General features: G+C 52.8%; 1 protein-coding gene and 1 long non-coding RNA gene across 5 annotated transcripts in view; both read right to left on the reverse strand.

Annotated features, from left to right (window-relative positions):
* LOC101916125 (T cell receptor alpha chain MC.7.G5-like) overlaps positions 1 to 21891 on the reverse strand; it is a 99762-nt gene that overhangs the window by 71153 nt on the left and 6718 nt on the right. For 2 of the 4 annotated variants that reach the window (XM_055807064.1, XM_055807067.1), the window contains exons 1-2: positions 19562 to 19628; positions 18656 to 18939 (exon numbers count right to left, since the gene is read on the reverse strand). The exons of the other annotated variants lie outside the window; for them this stretch is intronic. In XM_055807064.1, the coding sequence (XP_055663039.1) occupies positions 18656 to 18939; positions 19562 to 19613 (336 nt within the window). In that variant the 5' untranslated portion in view covers positions 19614 to 19628. Of the gene's footprint in view, positions 1 to 18655; positions 18940 to 19561; positions 19629 to 21891 lie in introns of those variants that run through there. 4 annotated transcript variants of the gene reach the window in all.
* LOC129784650 (uncharacterized) lies at positions 2761 to 7177 on the reverse strand. The gene is made up of 3 exons (XR_008747649.1): positions 7052 to 7177; positions 5445 to 6271; positions 2761 to 4876 (listed from the first exon to the last, which is right to left on the reverse strand). It is a non-coding gene; the product is annotated as an uncharacterized LOC129784650 (long non-coding RNA).

The raw sequence follows: 21891 nt of genomic DNA on the forward strand, positions 1-21891 counted from the left end.
TTGCCCCGTACTCCTACTTCACGCATCGCAGAGCTCCGTCCTCTCCACCGTCACTGCACCCTCGCAAGTCCCTCGTCATCCCTGCTGTTTCTTGGTGCCTTCTTTTTCTTCCACACCGAGCACTGGACACATAGCCAGTTCCCAAGTGTGATGACCAGTAGCGTGAAGTCTAGCTGGACACCAGTATCTAGCAGTGTACCACAGAGGTCAGTGCTGGGTACAGTCCTGTTTAACTCAGAATCATCGAATGCTTTGGGTTGGAAGTGACCTTAAAGACCACCTAACTCCAAACGCCCCTTCCACTAGACCAGGTTGATCAAAGCCCCATGCAACCTGGCCTTGAACGCTTCCAGGGACGGGGCATTTGCATTTTGTTCCAGTGTCTCACCACCTTCATAGTACAGAGCTTCTTCCTAGTATCCAATCTAGATCTACCCTCTCTTAGCTTAAAACCATCACCCCTTGTCCTGTTGCTACAGACCCTATTTAAAAATCATCCACATATTTCTTAGAAGATCTCTTTGTATTTTGAAAGAATGCAGTGTGGGAGAGGAGGATGAAGAATGTGTGACCTGGCAGGAGATGAGAGAACAGCTGGGTATTGTGAAGTAAGAAAGATAAACACGGTTATCTAGTAGCAAAAAGGTGTCTCCATGCTTGTTAGTGATATATAGCTATGTAACTGCAGGAATGGTTGCTGTCCTGAGCCTGGTGGTACATACAGCTGGAATTTGTATCCAGGCTCAGAGATGTAAATATGAGCTTCTCTGCAGAATAGTGTCTCTCTGACTGTACCACAACCGGAGCCCATGCCTTCATACGCCACAGAATGGCACCCAACGTGGGACTTAAGTAGGAGACTCACAGAGCCCAAACTGGTGGCATAGCCTGAGTGAACCAGGCTTCATAGAAAATTTTGTGCACCCATCACCTACAAAAAAAGCCGAGCAATCAGGAATGATGGAAGAGAAATTATCTGGAAATCAACAGCGCAGCCTGGACTTATTGCGACAGCTGCTTGCAGCTCAGCAACGAGCTGTGACAGCTCCGCAGCTAGTTAGAATGGATCCATGACAAAGTGCCGGACTTTCCACCTAATGGCTCTTTGTAAATTCCTGCCTGCTGAGGGGTTGGCAGACAATTGTATGATGCTGCCGAGGAGAGGGACTCCAGGGCGGGAATGCATTTAGCACCTTCGTAGCAAATTCTGAATACCCTTCGCCAAGTGTTGACTAATTCTACTAACAGTGCTAAACCAGGGCAGGCTTTAAATTGCACCAACAGCATGAGCACTAAACCAGGGCAGTCTGTAAATTCCACTGACAGCGCAACCATTCTCAACACACCATCAACGATGATGACTCTGTCTGTACCTCCTCTGCCCTCAAAGCTCCTGTCACCAGTTGCAGTGACCCTCACAGCACAGGACCAAGTGCGGGAAGAGGACAACTCAGACAATGATTCCATTGACACTGAGAAACCTTTTGATCCAAGCCCTGTAGATCCAGAAAAGGAACCAGACTTTTTTCCTTCCCCCCCGCAATGACTTGACTGTGTTTTCGGGGAGGGTGAAAGGGGGCCCAGGGGATCAGTGGCAGGAATGCAAGCGGGAAGCACTTAGTCAAGGGGATTTGAGAGTCGCTATGGCATGTCCAGTACTGTATTGGCCAAACCAGCCTCCAGAGTGGCAGCCTGTGCAATATGAGGCTGTTAAAGAGTGAAGAAAAACAGTGTGGGAAGGGGAGATTCATAGCACATTTGCTATGTGCCTTCTTGAAGCAATGGCAGAGCCTTATATACTCGCATGGCATGATTGGAAGTCATTGCTTCGCATGGTACTAACTCCGACACAGTATATAGTATGGTTACCTGATTTTCATGAGCTATGTGTACTGGCCTCAATTAAAAACCTTAATCAGGGAATTGCTGTTAACTATGAGCAGTTGCCTGGGGAAAATAATTCTGCTGCTTCCATGACTCAGACAAGGTATCCCAGGGACGACTACTTGCAAATGAAGGAGATGGCTATTAAGGCAGTCCAGAAAGATACCGAGTCTGGGCGAGCCTCTAGTGAGTCGTTCGCTATAGTCTTGCAGGGTCCTAGAGAGTCATATACTACCTTTACTGATCGGTTTCAGAATATTTTACAACGACAATTCAAGCATGAGGAAACTTGAGGGTTGCTTTTAAAACAACTAGCTACAATAACGCCAAAGATGATTGCAAGTGGGCATTGCAGCCTTGGCAAAATCGCAACCCCACCAGGCGTCAAATGTTTATAACACAGTCCTCACAGCAGACTGTAACTCTCAGGTTGAGTTCTGGAATGCAGCACAATGCATTTTTGATTCTCTGATTTCTTCTGTAGGAATAGTACATGCTCTTAAATTGCTTAATAGATTAGCCTGCTAGCTTGCTAAAGAAAGTGATACTAAAAACACTGGGGTTTTTGGCTTATTAGAAGATGTTGATTCTGTCCATCATGTGTCACTACAGAACCGAGGTGCTATTAATATTTTATTGTTAGCACAAGGACATGGGTGTGAAGACTTTGATGGGATGTGTTGCATGAATCTGTGACTGCTCTGAATCAATTCACAAAAGCATAAAAAATTTAAAAGCCTTAAAGATCTGCAGCAGAGCTAGGGGTGGGATGCCTTTGATCTCTTCTCATGGCTGGGAAACTTTGGGCTTTGGATCAAAACTATTGCAGGATTTATCATAATTGCCTTAACCACCTTATTGATATTTTCCTTATCTCTCCCATGCCTCTTCCTGTATTCAGCTTTAGTTAACCATAACATACATCAGGTCATGTTCGCCCAGCTACACACAACCCTTGTCTTGTCACAATTAACAAGCGAAAAAGGGGGAGATGTGAGAGCGGAGGATAGAGAATGTCTGAAGAGAGATATATGAGAGGGGGATGAAGAATGTGTGACCTGGCAGGAGATGAGAGAACAGCTGGGTATTGTGAAGTAAGAAAGATAAACACGGTTATCTAGTAGCAAAAAGGTGTCTCCATGCTTGTTAGTGATATATAGCTATGTAACTGCAGGAATGGTTGCTGTCCTGAGCCTGGTGGTACATACAGCTGGAATTTGTATCCAGGCTCAGAGATGTAAATACGAGCTTCTCTGCACAATACAGTGTCTCTGGTTGCACCACAACCAGAGTCTGTGCCTTCATACTCAAGTCTCCCCAGTGCGTTCTCTTCTCCAGGCTAAACAACGCCAACACAACCTTTCCTCATAGGAGAGGCGCTCCAGCCCTCTGATCATCTTTGTGGCCCTCCTCTGGACCCACTCCAACGGGTCCATGTCCTTTTTATGTTGGGGGCTCCAGACCTGAGTACAGTACTCCACGGGGCATCTCACGAGGGCAGATGGGGGAGAATCACCTCCCTCGACTTGGTGGACACGCTTCTTTTAATGCAGCCCCAGATTCAGCTGGCTTTCTGGGCTGCAAGTGCACACTGGCGGGGCATGCTGAGCTTTCCGTCCACCGGCACCTCCAAGTCCTTCTCCTCTGGGCTGCTCTCAATCCATTTTCTGCCCAGTCTGTATTGATACCGGGGGTCGCCCAGACCCACTTCATCTTCAGCCGTGGTCTGGAGGATGGAATAAAGAGCACCCCCAACACACGACTTGGTGAAACAAAACTGGGAGGAGGGGCTGCTACTCCACAGGCTTGTGCTGCCATGCGGAGGGACCTTGACAGGCTGAGAGGAACGGGCTGAGAGGAACCTCAGGCAGTCCAACAAGGTGTGCTCGCTCTGGCTCGGATACAGTTAGTTTTCTTCAAATGAGCTCATACGGTCCTATGTATCGTATTTATGAACAAAACAGTATTGATGACACAGGGGTGGTTAACCTCTTGCTGGCCAGTGCTCACACAGCATCAAGGCCTTTTCTGATTTGCTTGCTGCCCCAAGCGAGCAAGCTAATGGTGGGCGATAAGCTGGGATGGGACACAGCCAGGAACGCTCACGCCAACTGACAAAGGACTATTCAATACCATATGACATCGGGCTCAGCAATAAAACTCCAGGAAAGAAGGAGAGAAATTGGGACATCTGGAGTCATGGCATTTCCCTTCCCAAGCAATCCCTGTGCGTGAGGGAGGCCTGCTTTCCTGGAAACGGCTAAACACCTGCCTGCCAATGCAAGTAGGGAATTCATTCTTCACTTGGCTTGGCTTGTGCACCCAGCTTTTTTTTTCCACCTGCTGAACTGCCTTGATCTTAACCTACGAGTTTGCTCTCTTTTATACTTCCAATTCTGTCCCCCCTCCTGCTGAGGAGGCAGAGAGTGAGCGGCTGTGTGATACTTAGTTACCTATGGGGGTTAAACCACAACACAAGGGAAAGCGCAAAGTCCTGCACCCGGGGAAGAACAAACCCATATACCAGTGTGTGCTGGGGGTTGTCCAACTGGAAAGGCCCAAAAGCCGTCAGGCTCCTTCAGGACACCGAGTTGAACGTGTCCAGCAGCGTGACCTTGTGGCGCTACAGGGTTTATGCAGCAATATTTTGGAAGCAGGGCGGGCTGCATGGGCAGCCTCTGTGCTAGGAGACCAGGGCTGCCCCCATGTCAGACATGGCTGATTCCAGCCAGCTCCAAAATGACCCACTGGTGGCCAAGACAAAGCCAACCCGCTAAGCTGCTGGTGCCTCTGTGGTAACATATTTACAACAAGGTAAAAAAAGAAACAAAAACTGTGAGATAAACCCCCCTGCAGACACCAAGGTCAGTGAACAAGGAGGGGGAGGAGGTGGTCCCGGGGCCAGAGCAGAGATTCTTTTGCAGCCTATGGAGAAGACAATGGTGAACCACATGTCTGCTCTGCTCACGTTTCCCACATCAGGGTTCCCACCCTAAGGGATGAAAGTAATGTCATATAAGGAGCAGCTAAGAACTTTGCGTTTGTCTAGTTTGGGGAAAAGAAGGCTGAAGGGCAACCTCATTGCTCTCTACAGCTTCCTGAGGTGGGGAAGGAGAGAAGGAGGTTCTGATCTCTTCTCCCTGGTATCCAGCGATAGAACGCGTGGGAATCGTTCAAAGCTGCGCCAGGGGAGGTTTAGACTGGACATTAGGAAGCATTTCTTTATTGCTAGGGTGGCCAAACACTGCAACAGGCTTCCTAGAGAGCTGGTCAATGCCCCAAGTCTCTCGGTGTTTAAGAGGCACTCAGGCAACGCCCTTAATAACATGCTGAACTGGTCAGGCAGCTGGACTAGAAGACGACTTCCAATTGAAAGAGTCTCTCCTATCCTATCCTGTCCTGCTCTGTCCTATTCTATTCTATTCTATCCTATCCTGTCCTGTTCTGCTCTGTCCTATCCTGCTCTGTTTCCTTATAGGAGGTGCTGACCACTGACAGCACCTAGCCACGATCAGACCCCCCACCCTCTGACCCCAGGCACAGCCCATTCATCGACTCACCCCTGAGGTGGGCTGTGACCCCCATGAACATGCAGGAAGAGAGAGCAGGAGGGGGAGGAAGCATTGTTGTTCAGGCATGCCCCAAGCGTCCCTCACTGTGGTTCCTGAAGGGTGCAGTAATAGAGCGCGCTGTCCCCCACCTCCAGCTCGGTGATGACCAGGGTGCCGGAGTTCTTGTCAGCCTGGCAGGAAAACCTCTTGCGGGCAAAAGGGGCTGTGTGGCTGTAGGAGCCTCCGCGGCCCTTGCTCTGCAGCAAGTACTGCAGGGGTCCACCAGGACGCTGCCGATACCAGGCCACATAAATACAGGAGGCATTGGATCTGCAAGTGCCTTGCAAGGTCCCCAAGTATCTCAGCTCGCCACCATGCTGAAAACCTTGTCACTTAGATCACACTGAAACACATATGATACAGGAGTGAACTACTGCTTTGCTCTCACTGGCACACATTAATGCCCATGGAGATTGAAGAAAGCAGGGAATGATGCTGCCAAAGCCCAAGTGCTTTGGGTGTCCCAAGAAAGCATAAAATTATTTATGTTGGCAAGTGACAAGGAATATACTGGGTGTTCTCTGCAAAATAAAGCACTGCTTTTGGGACTCAGCAGAAGGAAAGGGACAGTGCAGGGAAAGCAGCTCTTGCTGAAAAGCTGGACCACCCACCATGCACAGCGATGCTCTCTCCCTCCCTGGGAACACTCCAGAGCTGCCCTAGCACTCCACTCCCCAACAGTCCCACCGTCTGGGCCAGACTCCAGCAGGTTTCTGTTAGAGCTCTGCTGGATTTCCTGCCACCGTGTCGACTGAGCAGAAGTAGCGGGCAGAGTCCTGGGGGCGCAGGGCACGCAGAGCGAGATATAACACAGACTGGGAATTGTTCCGGGACACGGCGGCTCGACCCTCCACTCCTGGCCCGAATTTAGTGACTGAGGAATCCTTCCAGATAACGGACACCCACTCGAGTCCGCCACCAGGTGTCTGTCGGTACCACCAAACATCAAGACCCTTGAACTGGAATCCGGATCCGCGGCAGGAGAGCTGCACGGAGCCCCCGGACGGTCGCAGCCCCCCACCGGCCTCCACCAGCCTCGGCTGCGCCCACACCCCTGCGGACAGAGAGCACAGGCAGCCGGGCAACCACGGCCCCAGGACGCTCCCCGCCGCCCGCCGCCCCTCGCCCCGCCACGGCGGCCGCTGCCCCTCCCGGGCCCGGCAAAGCCCCAGGCCCGGGGCAATGCCCCGCCTGCGCTGCCCGGCGCTGAGCCGCGCCTGCTCCCCGCGCTCCGGCACGGCCGCTGCCCGAAAGCATCCCTCTGCCTCCTCACCCTCTGCCTCCTCACCCTCTGCCTCTCTCTCTCCCCCTCCCTCTCCTGTCTTTCCCTCTCCACTCTGTCTCCCCTCCCCTCCCCTCCTGCCTTCCCTTTTCTCCTTCTCCCTCCCTCTCCTTCTCCCTCCTCTACCTTCGCTCCCACTCCCCTCCCCCTCCCTCCCCCTCTGCCTCTCCCCATCACTCTCCCTGCCCTCCCTCTCCTTCTCCCAATCACCCCCCTCTCCCCCTCCTCCCCTTCCCCGGCCCGGGGCTCGCTGCCCTCCCCGCCCGGCTCTCACCTGCCGGCCCCGCGGCCCAGGCCAAGGCCAGCAGCCACGGCCCCAGCCCGACCGCCATCCCGCCCTGCCGCGCCGGGGCCGGCGGAGCCCAGCGGAGCCCAGCGGAGCCACGCGCGGGCCCGGCCCTGCCCGCCCCGACGCCGAGGCCCCCCCGCCGGCGCAGCGCCGCCGCCCCCGCCAGGCCCGGCCCGGCCCGGCCCCCCGCGCCCGCGGCCCCTGCCGCCCAGGAGAAGGGGGGCGCGGGGAGGGCTGCGGGGCAGGGCCCCGGGCACAGCAGCAGGGGCGCGGGGCCCCGGCACACGAACGCTCCCGGCCCGCGGCTCACGGCGCCCTCCCGGCTCGGCGCCCTCCGGGCCCTGCCGAACGGGGTCGGCGCCTCGGCCGCCCGCGCCTGGGGCCGGACCCAGACCCCTCCTCAGCCCCCGCCCCAGCCCCAGGGACGGCACGCCGGCCCGCAGCGGCCCCTCGCAGCGCCCTCCCCGTGCCCCGCACCCCCAGCCCGCCCCGCCCACACGGCCTTCCCCTGCCCGCGGGGACCAAGGCATACGGTGCGAGGTGATCCCCGCACTCCTTCGCCTTGTTCCGCGCTCTTCCTTTCTACACCGCGTTGTTCCCCATTCCTCACCGCCACTGCAGCCCTGCCGGAGCCGGACCGTTAATCCCACCTTTTTCAACCTGTTTTTGCCCTTGTTTTCTGCTGGGCTGTACAGCTGTCCTGTGGGTTAGCAGTGACATCAGGCTTTGTGTGCCTTGCCTACCATCTTCAGGAAAAAGCAGAAGCTGGCTGTGGGGGACTCTGGGGCTGCAGGGACCTGCTCGGGTCCTCAGGATCCAAGTCTTTATGTCATCCTTCCCTGGGAAACAATCCTGGGGACATGGGAGACTGCATAGTCAGAACTGCTCCACCTTAGCAACCCTCATCTTTCACCATATTTGCCCTGCCTGTGCCCTTTTCCCCCCTGCCTGCCCCACCTTCACCCCACTCTATGCTTCAGTCAGAGCCCTGTAACTGCCTTGGTGCTGGTCTGGCCTGTGCCAGAAGCAACTTAGAAGCTGCACAGTGGTAAAGTAGGAACTGCCAGGACACTTTTGGGTGTATTTTCCTGTCATTCCTGTCAGGACACAAGACGGTGTCCTTCAGATCCAGTGTGGTGACATCCAGTGTACTGCAGTCATGATTGTTCTGTTTGGAAAACCTGTTGTAGGAGGCTCCCTGGCCTGTTCTGTGGGGAGAACATACCAAGCCGAATCCTGCCTGGGCTCTGGGCTGCTCAAACCAAATTGCCTTTGGGTCCCTAGTGCTACCAAGCAGTGAGCAGAGCACACCCTAGGGAACCCCATCATCATCGCATGATCATCTTCATCAGTTATTATTTGATTATCTCAGGGAAGTGTTAGGGAGTACCTTTTATTAATACGTAGAGCCTCTTGCCTCATAAGCTGCAATGGTATTGGTTGCTTAGGTGTTTCTTAGTTTTACTACACTTTCTTTAGCTTTTCTTTTTATTAGTATTTTCCACAGAATGTGACTTTATGCTGCCTGGGGTGTGGGGAGATCTCATCATTTAACCATATGCAGCAAAAGAAGGATTACCCTGCCCAGTGCTGCAGTATTAAGGTAAAAGCTGCTTTCCTGCTCCTTGGTGGCTCGGCAAAGAGGAGCAAGATGAGGGTCTGTGGTCCATCAGGCAGCTGTGTTGAGGGCTAGGGCTGGCCAAGAGCAAAGCAGAGACATGAATCCCCTGGCTCTGCCTACAGCTGGGTCAAGACCTCAGGCAGGATGCTGTAACCCCAGCACCACTGGGTTCTTCTGGCAGCTTCTGGAGGAACCAAGAGCAGGTAGAAATTGATGCTGCATCTGGAGGTTATGTCTGGGATTGTTGATCATTTCCTTGAGCGGTGTTAGTTTCTGTGTGAGAAAGCAAGGAAAGCTGAGTGTCTCAGCTCATCTGCAAACAGTCGCATGGTCCTGCGTTTCTAAGTCCCTGATCTGAATACCTCTGCATAGATGGGGTCTTTGAGAAAGGTAGGGAGAAGCTGGGGATGAGAGATGTAAAGGTTGATGTAAGAGGAAAGAATCATTTCAAGGGCAAAAGCATTACCAAGATTGGAAGATGCAGAGAAAGCCTCGCCACTCCTGTGCTGTTCTTGGTGATGCAGATTTTGCACGAGCGGAAATGAGGCTTAGCTTTACGTGGTGTTTCACAGCACAGTAATAAATTGCAGTGTCCTGGAAAGAGACAGTTGCTATTTCTAAGGGGGCTGTTTTGTTTTCGTAGACCACCACAGAGAATCGGCCATTGCGGAACTTGTCATTCCCTGAAGCTTTAAATGCTTGCAGGAGAAATGTCAAGGTTTCCCCTGGGAGATGGCGGTACCAGAAGAAATTCAAATTGCTGTCACTGTCCTCTATGGTGGACTGGCAGGGCAGAACCACTCGCTGCCCAACTGCGACTGACACCTCGGAGAAGAATTGCTTCTGGGGGTCACCTCCAACAAGACCTGCAACACAGGCAGAAATGTGTCTGTGGGGCAGCTTGCTTCCTTCTCTCATTTGCCCTAGGTTTAAGGCTGTGTTTGCACCAAACCCTTCTGTCTTTGCAAAGAAAAGGAAAGTTCAGAGATCTACTTCCATTGCCCCTCTGCATTTCTCCCTGACCTCATCATCTTGCCGGCACAGACCTCCATGTAATGTACTAAAAACTGTTGGAGACAATAAGAAGTACATGAATACACCCACCTGACTGGATTAGCAGGACACAAGCTGGCACAGCCACGGTGAAGATCATTTTTCCTGGCTGCAGTATCCCTGTACCTCCGGAGACTCTCAGCACACTACAGAACAAGGCACTCTTGGCAGCACAATGAAATGGCTGCATCCTGCAGAGTATGCCAGAGCGTGTATGACATAGTCACACCTCTAGGCTGAGGAGGGCAAGAATGAGGTCCATTCACCTTTTGCCTTTGCTTGTCTTCACAGCAGACTGGACAGTCACAGTGGCTTCCTGAACTTTTCCCTGGGTTTCCCTCTCCCTCTGTAAGATTTATGCTGCATGGGAACATTTCTTCCTTGCCGTAGAGTGTATCTGGTTTTGTGTGCTTTTTGTTGGTGGGAGGGCTTTTGAAAGCACAGCTGCTCCTCATAACGTTCAGGGCTCTGGGAAACACAGGTGTAGTGTTTTTTTCAAAAAGTTTCAGATTTCTCTTAGTTTAACCTCTGTTATTTTGGAAGCAGATGTTCAGTATTTCTCCACACATGAGGACTCAGAGACAGGGGAAAAAAGGTATATAAAAAGAAAGGGGGGGGGAAGGGGTGATAAAGGGGAAAAACCCCCGTATTTTAATGGATGAACATATAAATTCCTAGAATAGGCAGATGAAGTCCTGATTCCGATGGGTTGGGTCAATGCTTGCTGGGGCAGGGCAGGTTGGTGGGGTGGTGGAGTCTGAGGATCTGCAGCCCCAACCCCAGTGCAGCTCTACACCTGCACAAGGCATAAGGGCAGGACTTGCCCACCCCCAGCAGCTGCTGGCACACTGAAAAGGAAAGGGACCAAGACTGGGACAGGGGTGGGAGGCAAAGTTCTGGTGTTTGGAGCCGGTGAGCAGAGAAGTAATAGGAGCAGCCCTGGCACTGGGAACAACTGCTTCTGGGCAGCACCTTTCCCTCTTTCCAGCTTCCTGTCAGATCTGCAGCCTTTGCTGCGTTTCTCATTTTGATGGGTACTCTGCATACAATGGAGAGGGGAACTTTCACTGCTGTGCATCTAATTCTGCAGTAAGGCACTCCTCTGTCAGTCAAGGCTGCAAGGTGAGGATGGCCCTGTAAATCACAGACCTTCAGCTGAAATCTTCCCAGGTGGTGAACATCACCTGGACAAAGCAGTCACTGTTCTTGGAGGACCCAGCAGAGCCCAGAAGGTATCTGGGCTTACTGCTCCTGATGACCAGTACCAGAAGAAGGAGGGATTTCAGTCCAAGGAGGTGGTGGTGCAGGTGACTGTGACAAACTACCTAGCTGATGTGAGCAACTTGAGAAGTGCAATGGGAAGGATCTGGTTTGGTGCAGTGCCTATGGGAGGGTAACAAGGTATCCGTGCTTCCCTCTTTGGACAAAAGTGCAAAGTTCTGCATCTGGGGAGGAGCAACCCCATGCATCAGTATGTGCTGAGGACCACCCAGTTGTAAAACAACCTTGCAGAAAATGACCTGGGTGGTCCTACTGGACACCAACTTGACAATGAGTCAGCAATGTTTCCTGGTCTCAAACAAGATTCTCATAAAGCAAACCCCATTCTTTTGTACTCTAGTACCTGGGACAACCACTGTGTCTTGGGCTGGCAGGGAACTGGTGAGAGAGGTCATTTCCAGCTATGCTGAGGCACTCCAAATATCTCCATATTGAATTAAAATAAGAATCCAAACTAGTGTCAAACCATCCTTGCTGGGGCCTGAAGTAGCAGTGGTGGAGTGTGAGCTTTGCAGGGGCAGGCAGAAAAAGGAGGGCTGAACATGCCAAAGGTTGCATTTCAGTGCCTGTGCTATGGACAGTTCTTTGCCAGGTTGGTTCTGTTGCTGTTCAGCTGCACTCAGGATCCTTCTGGCTCTGGCTGTTCTGTGGACCTCATGATCAGAGTAGTGGAGACTGCCTCTGCTATGACTGGCAGATGCCCTCGTGATGAGTGACACCCAATGACACATAAACACGCACATGCTCATGCACACCAGTATAGAATCATGCAAAAATTTGCACTCACAAAAACACTTGCACAAATCCAGCGTGCAGATAAGTGTAGACAAGAGAACACATGCATAAACATGAGCAACTTTGCACTCGGCTGGGGACATCCTGGGGACAGCCCCAGCAGGGATTCTGGGGAGCATTCTGAGGAAGGACAAGACTCTACACGTGCTAATGATGTTGCTTGAGTACCCAGGGAGACGGCACAGAGGGACATTGTATTGGAAGCTCTGAAGAAAACATTGCATTCAAGGAGCCAGTATTCTTGGGCAAGACATATCTGCTCTATGGGGCCTTGCACTACAGGCTTGAGAAGCCCGTATGTTAGCATGAGTAGCTGCCGCAAGGGAATCTGCTGGAGTGCCCTCTGCCAGCCTGTGCTGCACGCTGGTGTGTGTTATGGCAGAAATAACCTTCCAGTGTGTCAAGAGAAGTTGTGGCTTTTTTTCCTTTTCTTTTTAAAGGCACACAACATGGGAGCAAACTAGAATCTCTTTCTAGATGGGATCTGTACGGCATGTCTTGGGAAAATCCACCTGGGTCTGTACAATGCTGCATGAAGCCAGGGTTCTCTGCATTTGAAGGAATGTAAAGTTTATCAGTATCTGTATTCCTCTTTTTATTCTATCTTTCTAAATCAGACATTTTATTATACCATTTCTTGTCAGCCCTTTCTTTCTGAGATATGGAAAAGAGCTTGCACCACATCTTGACCGATACCTTCCTCCCTGGTACAGAACAGGAGGAGATAAAACAGACCAGCAGACTTTTCCCAGGAGTAGTGTTAGGTAGGATATGGTCAAACCCAGGAGCCAGGCCACTTCTTGGCAACAGGACCACAAAAAGACCCAAAAGTGTAACCCAGACTGACATCAGATATTAGAAGAGACTGCATCAGTGAGAACCACCATCGCCACAGCAGATGTTTGTCTCAGCATTGCTATGGCAGGAAACTCACACCATCACCACAGCAAAGGTTTATTTCAACATTGTTAAGGCAGGAAACCCACTGACTGACACCATGGAGCAATGAGGGGACCTAATCCTGGGAAACTTAACCAAACCCCTGTGCATGCACCCAGACCCGGGGTTGGGATATCAAGGGGCCTGGAGACCCCTAGGGACCACTTGGTCGTATTGGGCCCACACACCACCGCTGGGTGGAAGGTGTAGTTAACAGCTCATGACAACACTATAAAAGAATGGAAGCAACCAACATCAGATGAAACGTTCCCCCACTGGACTTGGAAACAAATCGAACTGTTGGGATGCTGCAGCTCCAGTGTAGTAGCTATTGCTGTGAACTTTTTCATTCTTTCCCTCTTTCTTTCCTTCTTTTCTCTATCTCTCACTCTCTCCTTCACATTTGCAAACCTGTTCTCAGGCAAATAAAGTTCCTTGACTCTGTTTTGAGTCCTGAGAATACAAGCAGAACCTCGCTCTAGTCTTGGACTGGTATGCGGCAGTTATTTGATGACTCCAGCATATGAGTGGAGTTCTCTGCCCATGCTGATATGTTTTGCTTGGGCCTGTCATCCTGTCATGCAAAAGCTGCCTTAACTGGGGAATGTGCCCAGGAAATGAAAAGGCAGCAATTCAGGAAGCCAAACCACAGCCCACAGCATTAGCTGGGATGTTTTGCATTCAAAATGAACTTGTCAGAAAACTACAAGCTGCTGCACGGCTGTGTCTTAGCATCTGGAGGACCTGCTCTCCTCTGCACTCCTCTCATTCCACAATGAGGGTCCCTGGCGGCTCTGGGTGCGCCAGTTGTGGGAAGGGGCTGTTCCCAGTCAGCTTGCAGTGGAGCCCTCACCTCCCCAGCTGGAATTGGCTGCCTTTCTGCACACCGATTGCTGGGTTAGGCCAGGCATTTCACATCTCTGCTGGGGTCCTTGCCTCTCTAGAGATGTTACTATTTCTTTGGGGACAGAAGTCTCTTCTGTTTCTGCCATTTCTTTCCTCAGCTTCCTGGGAACACAACCTCTTCCTCATGTCTCCAGAAACAGGAGCTGAACCCTGCTGTGTCCTCTGTCTCTGTGTCCTGCTCTGGTGATGTAAGCTATAGTCTAATGGAGGAACCTGCCTCCAGTGAGGCTGTTGGATGCTGCAAACCCAGAGGTGATGAGGACAACTTATTCAACAAGAGAAGGGGGGAAGGGTCAGCAAGGAACAGGATGAGGGATCAGTGGGTCACCCACACATACACCCAAGGAATGCTTAGGGCACCCATTGGAGTGCTGCACTGTGAGAGGTGGGGCTGGACTAGCCCTTCATCCCAGAGCTGAAAAAACATGTGAAGGGATGGGGGTTGACAGGTGGAGACCCCTATTCCCTTTCCAGATCAACTCCAGAATGACTTACAGCAAAGAGAACACAGTTCATTTTGGTTGTCTCATATGGGTGTTGCTCCAGAAAACCTCCATAAGCAGATGAATAATGATCCAGGTAATGATAATGGCAATAATAAGATTCTTATGGAAGTGCTCCACCTCCTTATGCTGTAAAAGGAAGTTTCTAGAAAAGTGGAGTGTTCTGAGGCCAACATGGGCTTTCCCAGGTGTAATAGCAGGCTGAAGCTTACCCTTTATCAGGCTCCTGAGATGGATCTGCTTTCCTAGGCTTCACAGCAGACATAAGACATGTACATGAAGTTGAGGATTCTACATTTCTACCGAGAAGAGAAATTAAGCCGAAGCTTTCAACCTGCAAAGATCCTTGCTGACCCCAGGACCACATCACTGAGAGTCTCTCGGTGCTTGTGTCTCCTCTCTCAACATCCCTAATACTTTGGCTTGGCTGCACCTGGCTTCATCACAGTATCTGCCCCCACACCTCTGGGATATAGCTCTCAGGTACCTGAGCAGTGACACTCCGAGTCCTGCAGACTCTGTCTCTTTCAAACCCTCCAGGCAGTATCAGCATTCTCCTTCTAGCTAAATAAAACTACTTCAGGAATCAGTGTATCCACCTGCCTGCCTGTAGTGGCCCATAGTATCCAGAAGATGAATGTCCATGGAGATGTTAGGGATCCTCATGGCAGCTGGCTTGAGTAGGCACAGATGTGTACTGTGCTGAATATATCACTTGGCACCTGGCAATGCTGCCATAAGCATGTCCTTGTCTTTATCTAGGAGTGAAACACCATGTATTCATACAAATGTTAATTTGCTTAACAGTAGAAGTGATGAATAGAGTTGTCTATTTCTAAGAAAATCCCATGAAATATCTGAAAATGTCAATGGATCTCAGAATGAGCAGGATTTGCACCATGTGACAAACTGTGAGTCGAGGTCCATTTTGTGATCTATAACTAGGATTTGCCAGGATCTGAAGGGGCATAAGGTTACCTGTGCTATCCCTCTTTTCCTTCTTGTGTTATCTCCAATTAACAGTATTTTAACTGGCATCTTATGGAGCTGGAGTACCATTCTTACTGGGATCCATGTACAGCCATGCTCCAACCTCATGGGTAAAAACAAAATAAATTCCTAACTTCCAGTACAAATTTTCCCTGTTCTAGACTGTGTCCATTGCCTGCCTTTCTATCACTGTGTGCAAGAAGAGTTTATCTCCCTCTGGCTTCCTCTGGTCATCCTCCAAGTTTGGCTCCAGAGACTCCATCCTCTTCATGCTCCAGTCAAGCTTTAGAAGTTTAAAAAAATGTCCCTTTAGCTTTTCATTTGAAGGCTGAAGAAGCTCATCTTTCTCAGCCTCTCCTCATCTCTCATGTTACAGAAACATGAAAGAAATAATTGCTAAATTTAGAAGGCACCTCTGGGGGTTACTTGGTCCCTCCCCCTGCTCATGAAGGCTCACCTACAGCTGGCTTGCCTAGACCATGTCCAGATGGCTTATAAATGCCTCCAAGGATGGAGACTCCACAGCCTCTCTGGACATCCTGTGCCAATGCTTCCTCATCCTCACTGCCAAACATAGTTTCCTGATGTTTAGACAAGGCCCCCTATGTCACAATGTCCCAAATGCCTTTTGTTCTGTCACTGGGCACCATGGAGAAGAGCCTGGCTCCACCTTCTTCACACCCTTGCTTCTGATACCTTTACACATTGATGAGATTTGCCCCGAGAGGTCTCTTCTTTGTACTGAACAGTCCCAGTGCTCTCAGCTGGGATAACCATAAGAGGCACGCTCCAGACTCTTCATCGCCTAAATGATTCCTCACCTGAGTGTCTCCAGTATGCCTGTAGCATACAGTACCCTAGTCAAAATATGCACACCCTCACCCTCAGCAATCACAAGCACACTCGCAATTCTGAATCCCTCAAAAATCAGCATGAGCCCTCAGCCCATCTAATAGCCCTGCCTGGAGCCTGGGCTCTCTTACCTGGTACTTGGATCTCCTCCTCTCTAGCCAGGCCAGTCTGATGTTCACTAGCAAACAGTTGTGTGAATTCACCCATTCCTCTCACAATCACCCCCACACTCTTGGACCCTGAAACACTACCATGGGCTGATGATATCAGCCTGCTTAATGCTCACGAGTGGGCCCTGGGCTCCCTTACCCACCTCTGTGTCAGACTTCAGATAGAGATTTTCCTCCCACTCAACTGACCTAGACCAGCTTGAAATATGCCAAAAAATTCCACATACACTCCCATGCACATCAGGTTCAATTCACTAAGTTCTTAGACTTGTCAATCATTATACATGCATCATAGTCCCTCCAGTTGCTGACAGCAAGATATATGACCCCTTTGCCACATTCTTCCTTTTCCAGTTGCTTGTACCCAGAGTTTGCTTACACTCCAGCCCCTCCAGCATCTGGCACAGAGACTGACAGGTCCTGTAACCAGTGACCCCTTCCTCAGTTGCTGGCACTTCGACCTTGCAGCATACACTCCAGCCCATCCAGTTGCTGGCACCCAGGCCTGAAATTCCTATAGTTATTAGTTGGTTGCCCAGTTACTGGCACTCAGATCTCTTTCACAACAGTCTCTCCAGTTGCTGGCACACAGATCTTGCAGCGCTCGCACATAGGAAAGGGAGGGAAGATACACAGAAGGATGGTTAAGAAATGATTTTCTGAGAAGGCAGAGGGGACTGTGGTGATCAAGCACAGGGCTCATGCCATCAAGTGCATTCACCAGCCTTTGCTTATGTGCAGGTGCCTCCTTTTTTCCTTCCTCCCCTCTGTTGCCTCCCCTTGTTCCTTCGCAGTCCCCCTTCCCCCCCACCCCCCCGCCTTTGATCCCTCCCCTAAGTACTCCTCAATAATTGTTCCCTAGTCCCCCAGGAACCCTCAAACATCCATAATGATGTTCCTCCTGTCACTTGTCACTTATAAAGCTCAGACTGATGCACTTCAAACCCACACCCTTACTTTCCTAATGGCCCATCAATCAGCAGCTGAAGAGCTCTGGTCTCCCCCTTTGTCTCCCTTATCACTCCCTTAGAGACCTGTGTCACTGTGTGCTTTATCACTTTCCCTTTTACCTGTTCTTCCCTTTGAAAGGAAAAGGGACTTGATTAGACAGCTTTAGTGAATCAGCCCCTCCCACCTTCCACATGCCCTTACAGTGGCCTCTGATGAAAATGCTCAGGCATGCTTGTCCCTCAGGATGCTGAAAGGCTTCTGTCTCCTGAGAAAACTGGATCTTTTGAGCCAAGGCTCTGGGGGCAAACATCATGTTGAGCTCAGTTCTTAAAGTGTCGCCCTGCAACACCTGCAGCAGTGCTAAGCCACAGCACTCACTTTCCAGGAAGCCTGAGATGTTCCAAACATGAAGAAAAATAGGAAGATTGGCCAAATAAGCAATCAGTTCCAAATGTAACGTGGGTGTAAAAATGCACTCAGGTCATGTGAAATGTCAGTCTGGAGAGAGTTAGTTAGCATCACCATATCACAACATATTTACAGTTTGCCTTCCAAGATGTCCTGCATTTCTTCCAAGATCCTGAATACACCCTAACAGACGTTTGTGTGTACAGCTGAGCATGAACACAGACCTGAATTCTACCCCAGGGTGACATCCAAATCCTATTATTCCTACCCCATTCAGGTGGCAATGGGGCTTCTCAGGCTTCTCATATGCCTTCCAGTAAAGATATTCCATAAACATATTTTCCTCCGGGAGCAGAGAATGAGCTTACTTTGTCACCTCGGAAGGCACCATATAAACAGCCACTGTCATGGCCTGATGAGCTGACTCACTCCAGTAATTAGACCCTGTTGGCCTGCTACCGTAGTTGCTTTTTTCAGCTTTCCCCACAGACTCCCACCTCCAAGGCCAGTCATTGCTTTCCAAAACCGACTTTGTGTAAGAAGAGATGAGTGCACAGAGGGACAAAACTGATCCCAGAAATGCACATCCTCGAAATGCAGCCACCAGCCGTTTTCTGTTGGGCAGGAGTGTGACTCCCTTTTCCCACTGCTACTCTCTGGCAGGAAGACATTCAGCACAACCTGTTTACCAAAATATTCTCACCAACCCTGAGGGTATTATGACTTCTGCTCTGGGGATAACATCTCCTACAAGGGTTAGGTGATCATCTTATAAACTCAGAAGTGATCCTGCCTCCATGAGGAGCAGACTCCTTATGGATGCAGTAAAAAAAAATATTTGGGGATTCTGCAAGACATGAGAGGTTTAGGGGAAGTAGCAGAGACAAGGAAAAGGAAGGATCAAGGCTATGCGGGAGAGGCAGAGACTCAACGGACCCGATCCCGGTGCCGGTGCCGCAGGCGGTGGCGGGAAGCGCCCGCGGCCGGGCGGGCCGAGGCGGCAGCGCCCCCTGGCGGGCCCGGCCGGGGCTGTCCCCCCGCCCCCGACACACACGCCCGGCGCCGGCCGCCGAGGTTCGTGCCCGGCCGCAGCCCCGGCTCCGAGCCCCGTGTCTCCCACGGCGCAGTAATACACCGCCGCGTCCCTGCGCCGGGGCCGGGCGAGCCACAGGGCGCTGGACCGGCGGTCTGCCGCCACCGACATCCGCCCCGGAGGGTCCTGCACCTCTCTGGACCCTTTGTGACCGCTCGTGATGAATGCGGGGCCTCGGCCCGGGAGCTGGCGGTACCACTGGATGAAGTCATAGTTCTGTATGCTGGGGTGTGAGCAGCTGATGGCGATGCCGGTGTCCTCGGTGGTCTCTGCCGACGGCTCCTGCTGCACCTGGGCTCTGCCCACAGCCACTGCCGAGGAGAAAAAGAAGGGGGAATCCTCAAAACCTGCTTTGTGCCCTGCCCCGCCTGCCGTTCGCCATGGCAAATCCCAGTCGGGAACATTCGGGCATGGCGGGGGGAGAAGAGTTTCCAGAGGATGTCTAGCGGTGCATTAACGGAGGTGTCCGTTAACGGCTGGCAGACATACGCACGCGAGAGTGACAGGTGGAGTCACTGGAGAAAAACAGGGACAAAGGGAAGGAGCCCGAGGAAGCAGCAGCGGGGAAGGAGCCCGAGGGGAAGCAGCAGCGGGGAAGGAGCCCGAGGGGAAGCAGCAGCGGGGAAGGAGCCCGAGGGGAAGCAGCAGCGGGGAAGCAGCAGCGGGGAAGGAGCCCGAGGGGAAGCAGCAGCGGGGAAGGAGCGGCTGCAGGCGCTCCGCGGCAGAAGGCGGAGGGAAGGAGGCAGCGGGCAGGGCTGGACAGCGAGAGCACGGCGAGTTTCCGCAGGGAAGGCGGGATGGCAGCAGAGGGAGGGAGGGACGCGAGCCCGGCGCGGCGGCAGGGCTCCGTGCAGAAGCCCGAGGGGACGGCAGCCCCGCGGGGGCCCCCGCAGGCCGAGCCCCGGCCCGCCCCCCGCCGCCAGCCCCGCGCACCCAGCAGCAGCGCGGCCAGCCCCGCCAGCCCTGCGCCCCGGCCCCGCCGCATGCCGCCGCTCCGCCGCCCGCGCCTCGCTGCCCCGCGCCAGCCCCGGCTCTGGGCGGCGGCCGCGGCGCCTCCTCTCCGCCGCCTCCTCTGCTCCGCGCCGCCGCCAGCTCCGCCCCGGGGCTGAGCCCGGCGCCGGCGCCGCTCGGGGGCTCGCCGCAGCCTGGGGCAGCAGCGGGGCCTCGGCCCGGGAGATGGAGCAGCTTCCAGAGCTGCCTCCCCGCTCCGGGGCTGGAAGCGGCAGCCCCCGCTGCCCTGCGGGTGCCGGGGAGCAGCCTCAGAGCCTGCCTTCTGCTGCCTCTGCAGCCCACTTGGGTCATAGAGAAGGTGTGCGAGAAGATGCCGCTCCAGCTGTTGCCCAGCAGTGCTGAGAAAAGGGGAGCAATCGCCTCTCTTGGCAATGCTTTGTCTGAGGCGGCCGAGGATTCCCTTGGAACTCCTTGGCGCAGGGGCACAGTACTGGCTCATGGCCAGCTTGGTGTCTACCAGAAGCCTTGTTTGTTCTCTGCACAGGACTGCTTTCTATGGGTGACCCCGGGCTGCCCTGGTGCGTGGTGCTGTTCTTCCAAGGACGGGAGTTTTTCCCTTTCCCTTGTTTCCCTTGTTTCCCGCCCGCGTCCCCACCGGGAGCTCTGAGAGAGCAGAGCTGCCAGAAACGACTCTGCCAGGGGAACCCAGAACGAGAAAGGGAGGAGAGAATTCTTGTTCTTAGCATGCCTGAAATGCCTGTGCTGTGCTCCTGCCTCCTCCAGCAGTGGCACCTGTTGCTCCTGCACTCAGCAGCTTCTGCCTTGCCAGGGTGGAGGGGCGACAGGCCTGCAGCTGGGGACCAACCTCTCTGACACATCCCCCCATGCAATGTCGTGGGAGTCTCTCCTTCCCTGATGCCTGTGTCCTCTCTCTCACAGCACAAGGCCTTGGTGGGGTTGGCCTGTCCTAGCGCCTTCACGGTGCCTAGCGCCAAGCTCCTGTCAGCACAGCCCAGGGCTGCAGCTCTTACAAACATCATCTTCAACACCCCCAAGCCCTGCAGACACCAACTGTCCCACTCAGCCCCACAGGCACTGTGGACTTTCTCCTTCTATCCAAAAGAAGATCGGTACTCGAGGAAGCAACACAGGAAGCTTTGTGCCCCGCTGCTCAACCCCTCTTATAAATCAGCTTCTGCCAAGCTCACCCAACACCACGCAGCCTTTCCCGATGGCCGTAACCCTGCCAATTTCCCTTTCCTCCAAACCAGCTGGATCTCCAGCTGTCCTGCCCTTACTTCCAGTCCCATCAAACAAACCTGCCAAACTGTTTCTGCTCTTCCCATAGCATGATGTAGGTTGGACAGGGCCGGTCAGGGCTGTGTCCAGACGAGTCTTGAAAACGTCCAAGGCCAGAGCCTGCACAACATTTATGGACAGTGCATTCCAGTCCTTGAGCTTTTTCAGGGTCAAAAAGAACTGGAAAATAAGGTTCTCACACGTCAGTAGAATTCCGCAGGTTCCAAACTGTGTCTGTGGCCTCTCGGCCTACCGGCACCGTGCACTTGGAGAAGAGCCTGGCTTCATCTTCTCCACGTGCTCAGAGCACGTAGCTGTAGACACCCATAAGGTCTCCCTTTGAGCCTTCTTTTGCTAAGGCCTCGTTCCCTCAGGCCCTGAGTGCATCATGTCCTCAAGCTCCCTGCCTGCCTTGGGGCCTCCCGCTGGACTCCCTCCAACACGCCTGTACCTTGCCTGCACACCGAGGAGCCCCAGCCTGAACGCAGGAGCCCAGGCATGGTCTCAGGAGTGCCAAAGAGAGGAGAAGGATGACTTCCCTGCCTGTGCTGGCTCCGCTTTCGCTGGCATCTCAGAGCGCAGTAGGTGTGCTTTGCCACAAGGGCACACTGCTGACTCACCTGCAGCCACTGGCCACCAGGCATCCCCTGCCTCCCCAGCTGCCTGACCTCCAACCTGTGTCTACAGCACGGTCCCAGCGCCCTCCAGAAGCTGAAAGGTGCCTCTCCCCGGAGGAAGTGCTCGATCATGGCTCAGGCCTTTGGAGAACAATCCTCTTCTGGTGTGTCCTACCTGCATGGTCGCTTCTGGTGGAACTGCAGCGTAAATTCCTTCTGCCTGTGATCTGTCAAGCCAGAAAGGTATTTCAGCATTGCCTGGCTCCGTGTCCACCGTATCTATCCGTTTGTCAGCTTTGGCACTGGGCTCATGCTCCACCTCGCTTTCTATAAGCTGCCAAAGGCTGATCCATGCATCTGAACAGGGTGAGATTGCAGGCTCAGGGTTCAGCCAAC

This window comes from Falco peregrinus, chromosome 5 (genome assembly GCF_023634155.1).
Source record: "Falco peregrinus isolate bFalPer1 chromosome 5, bFalPer1.pri, whole genome shotgun sequence".
In the NCBI taxonomy this organism is placed as follows: Eukaryota; Metazoa; Chordata; class Aves; order Falconiformes; family Falconidae; genus Falco; species Falco peregrinus.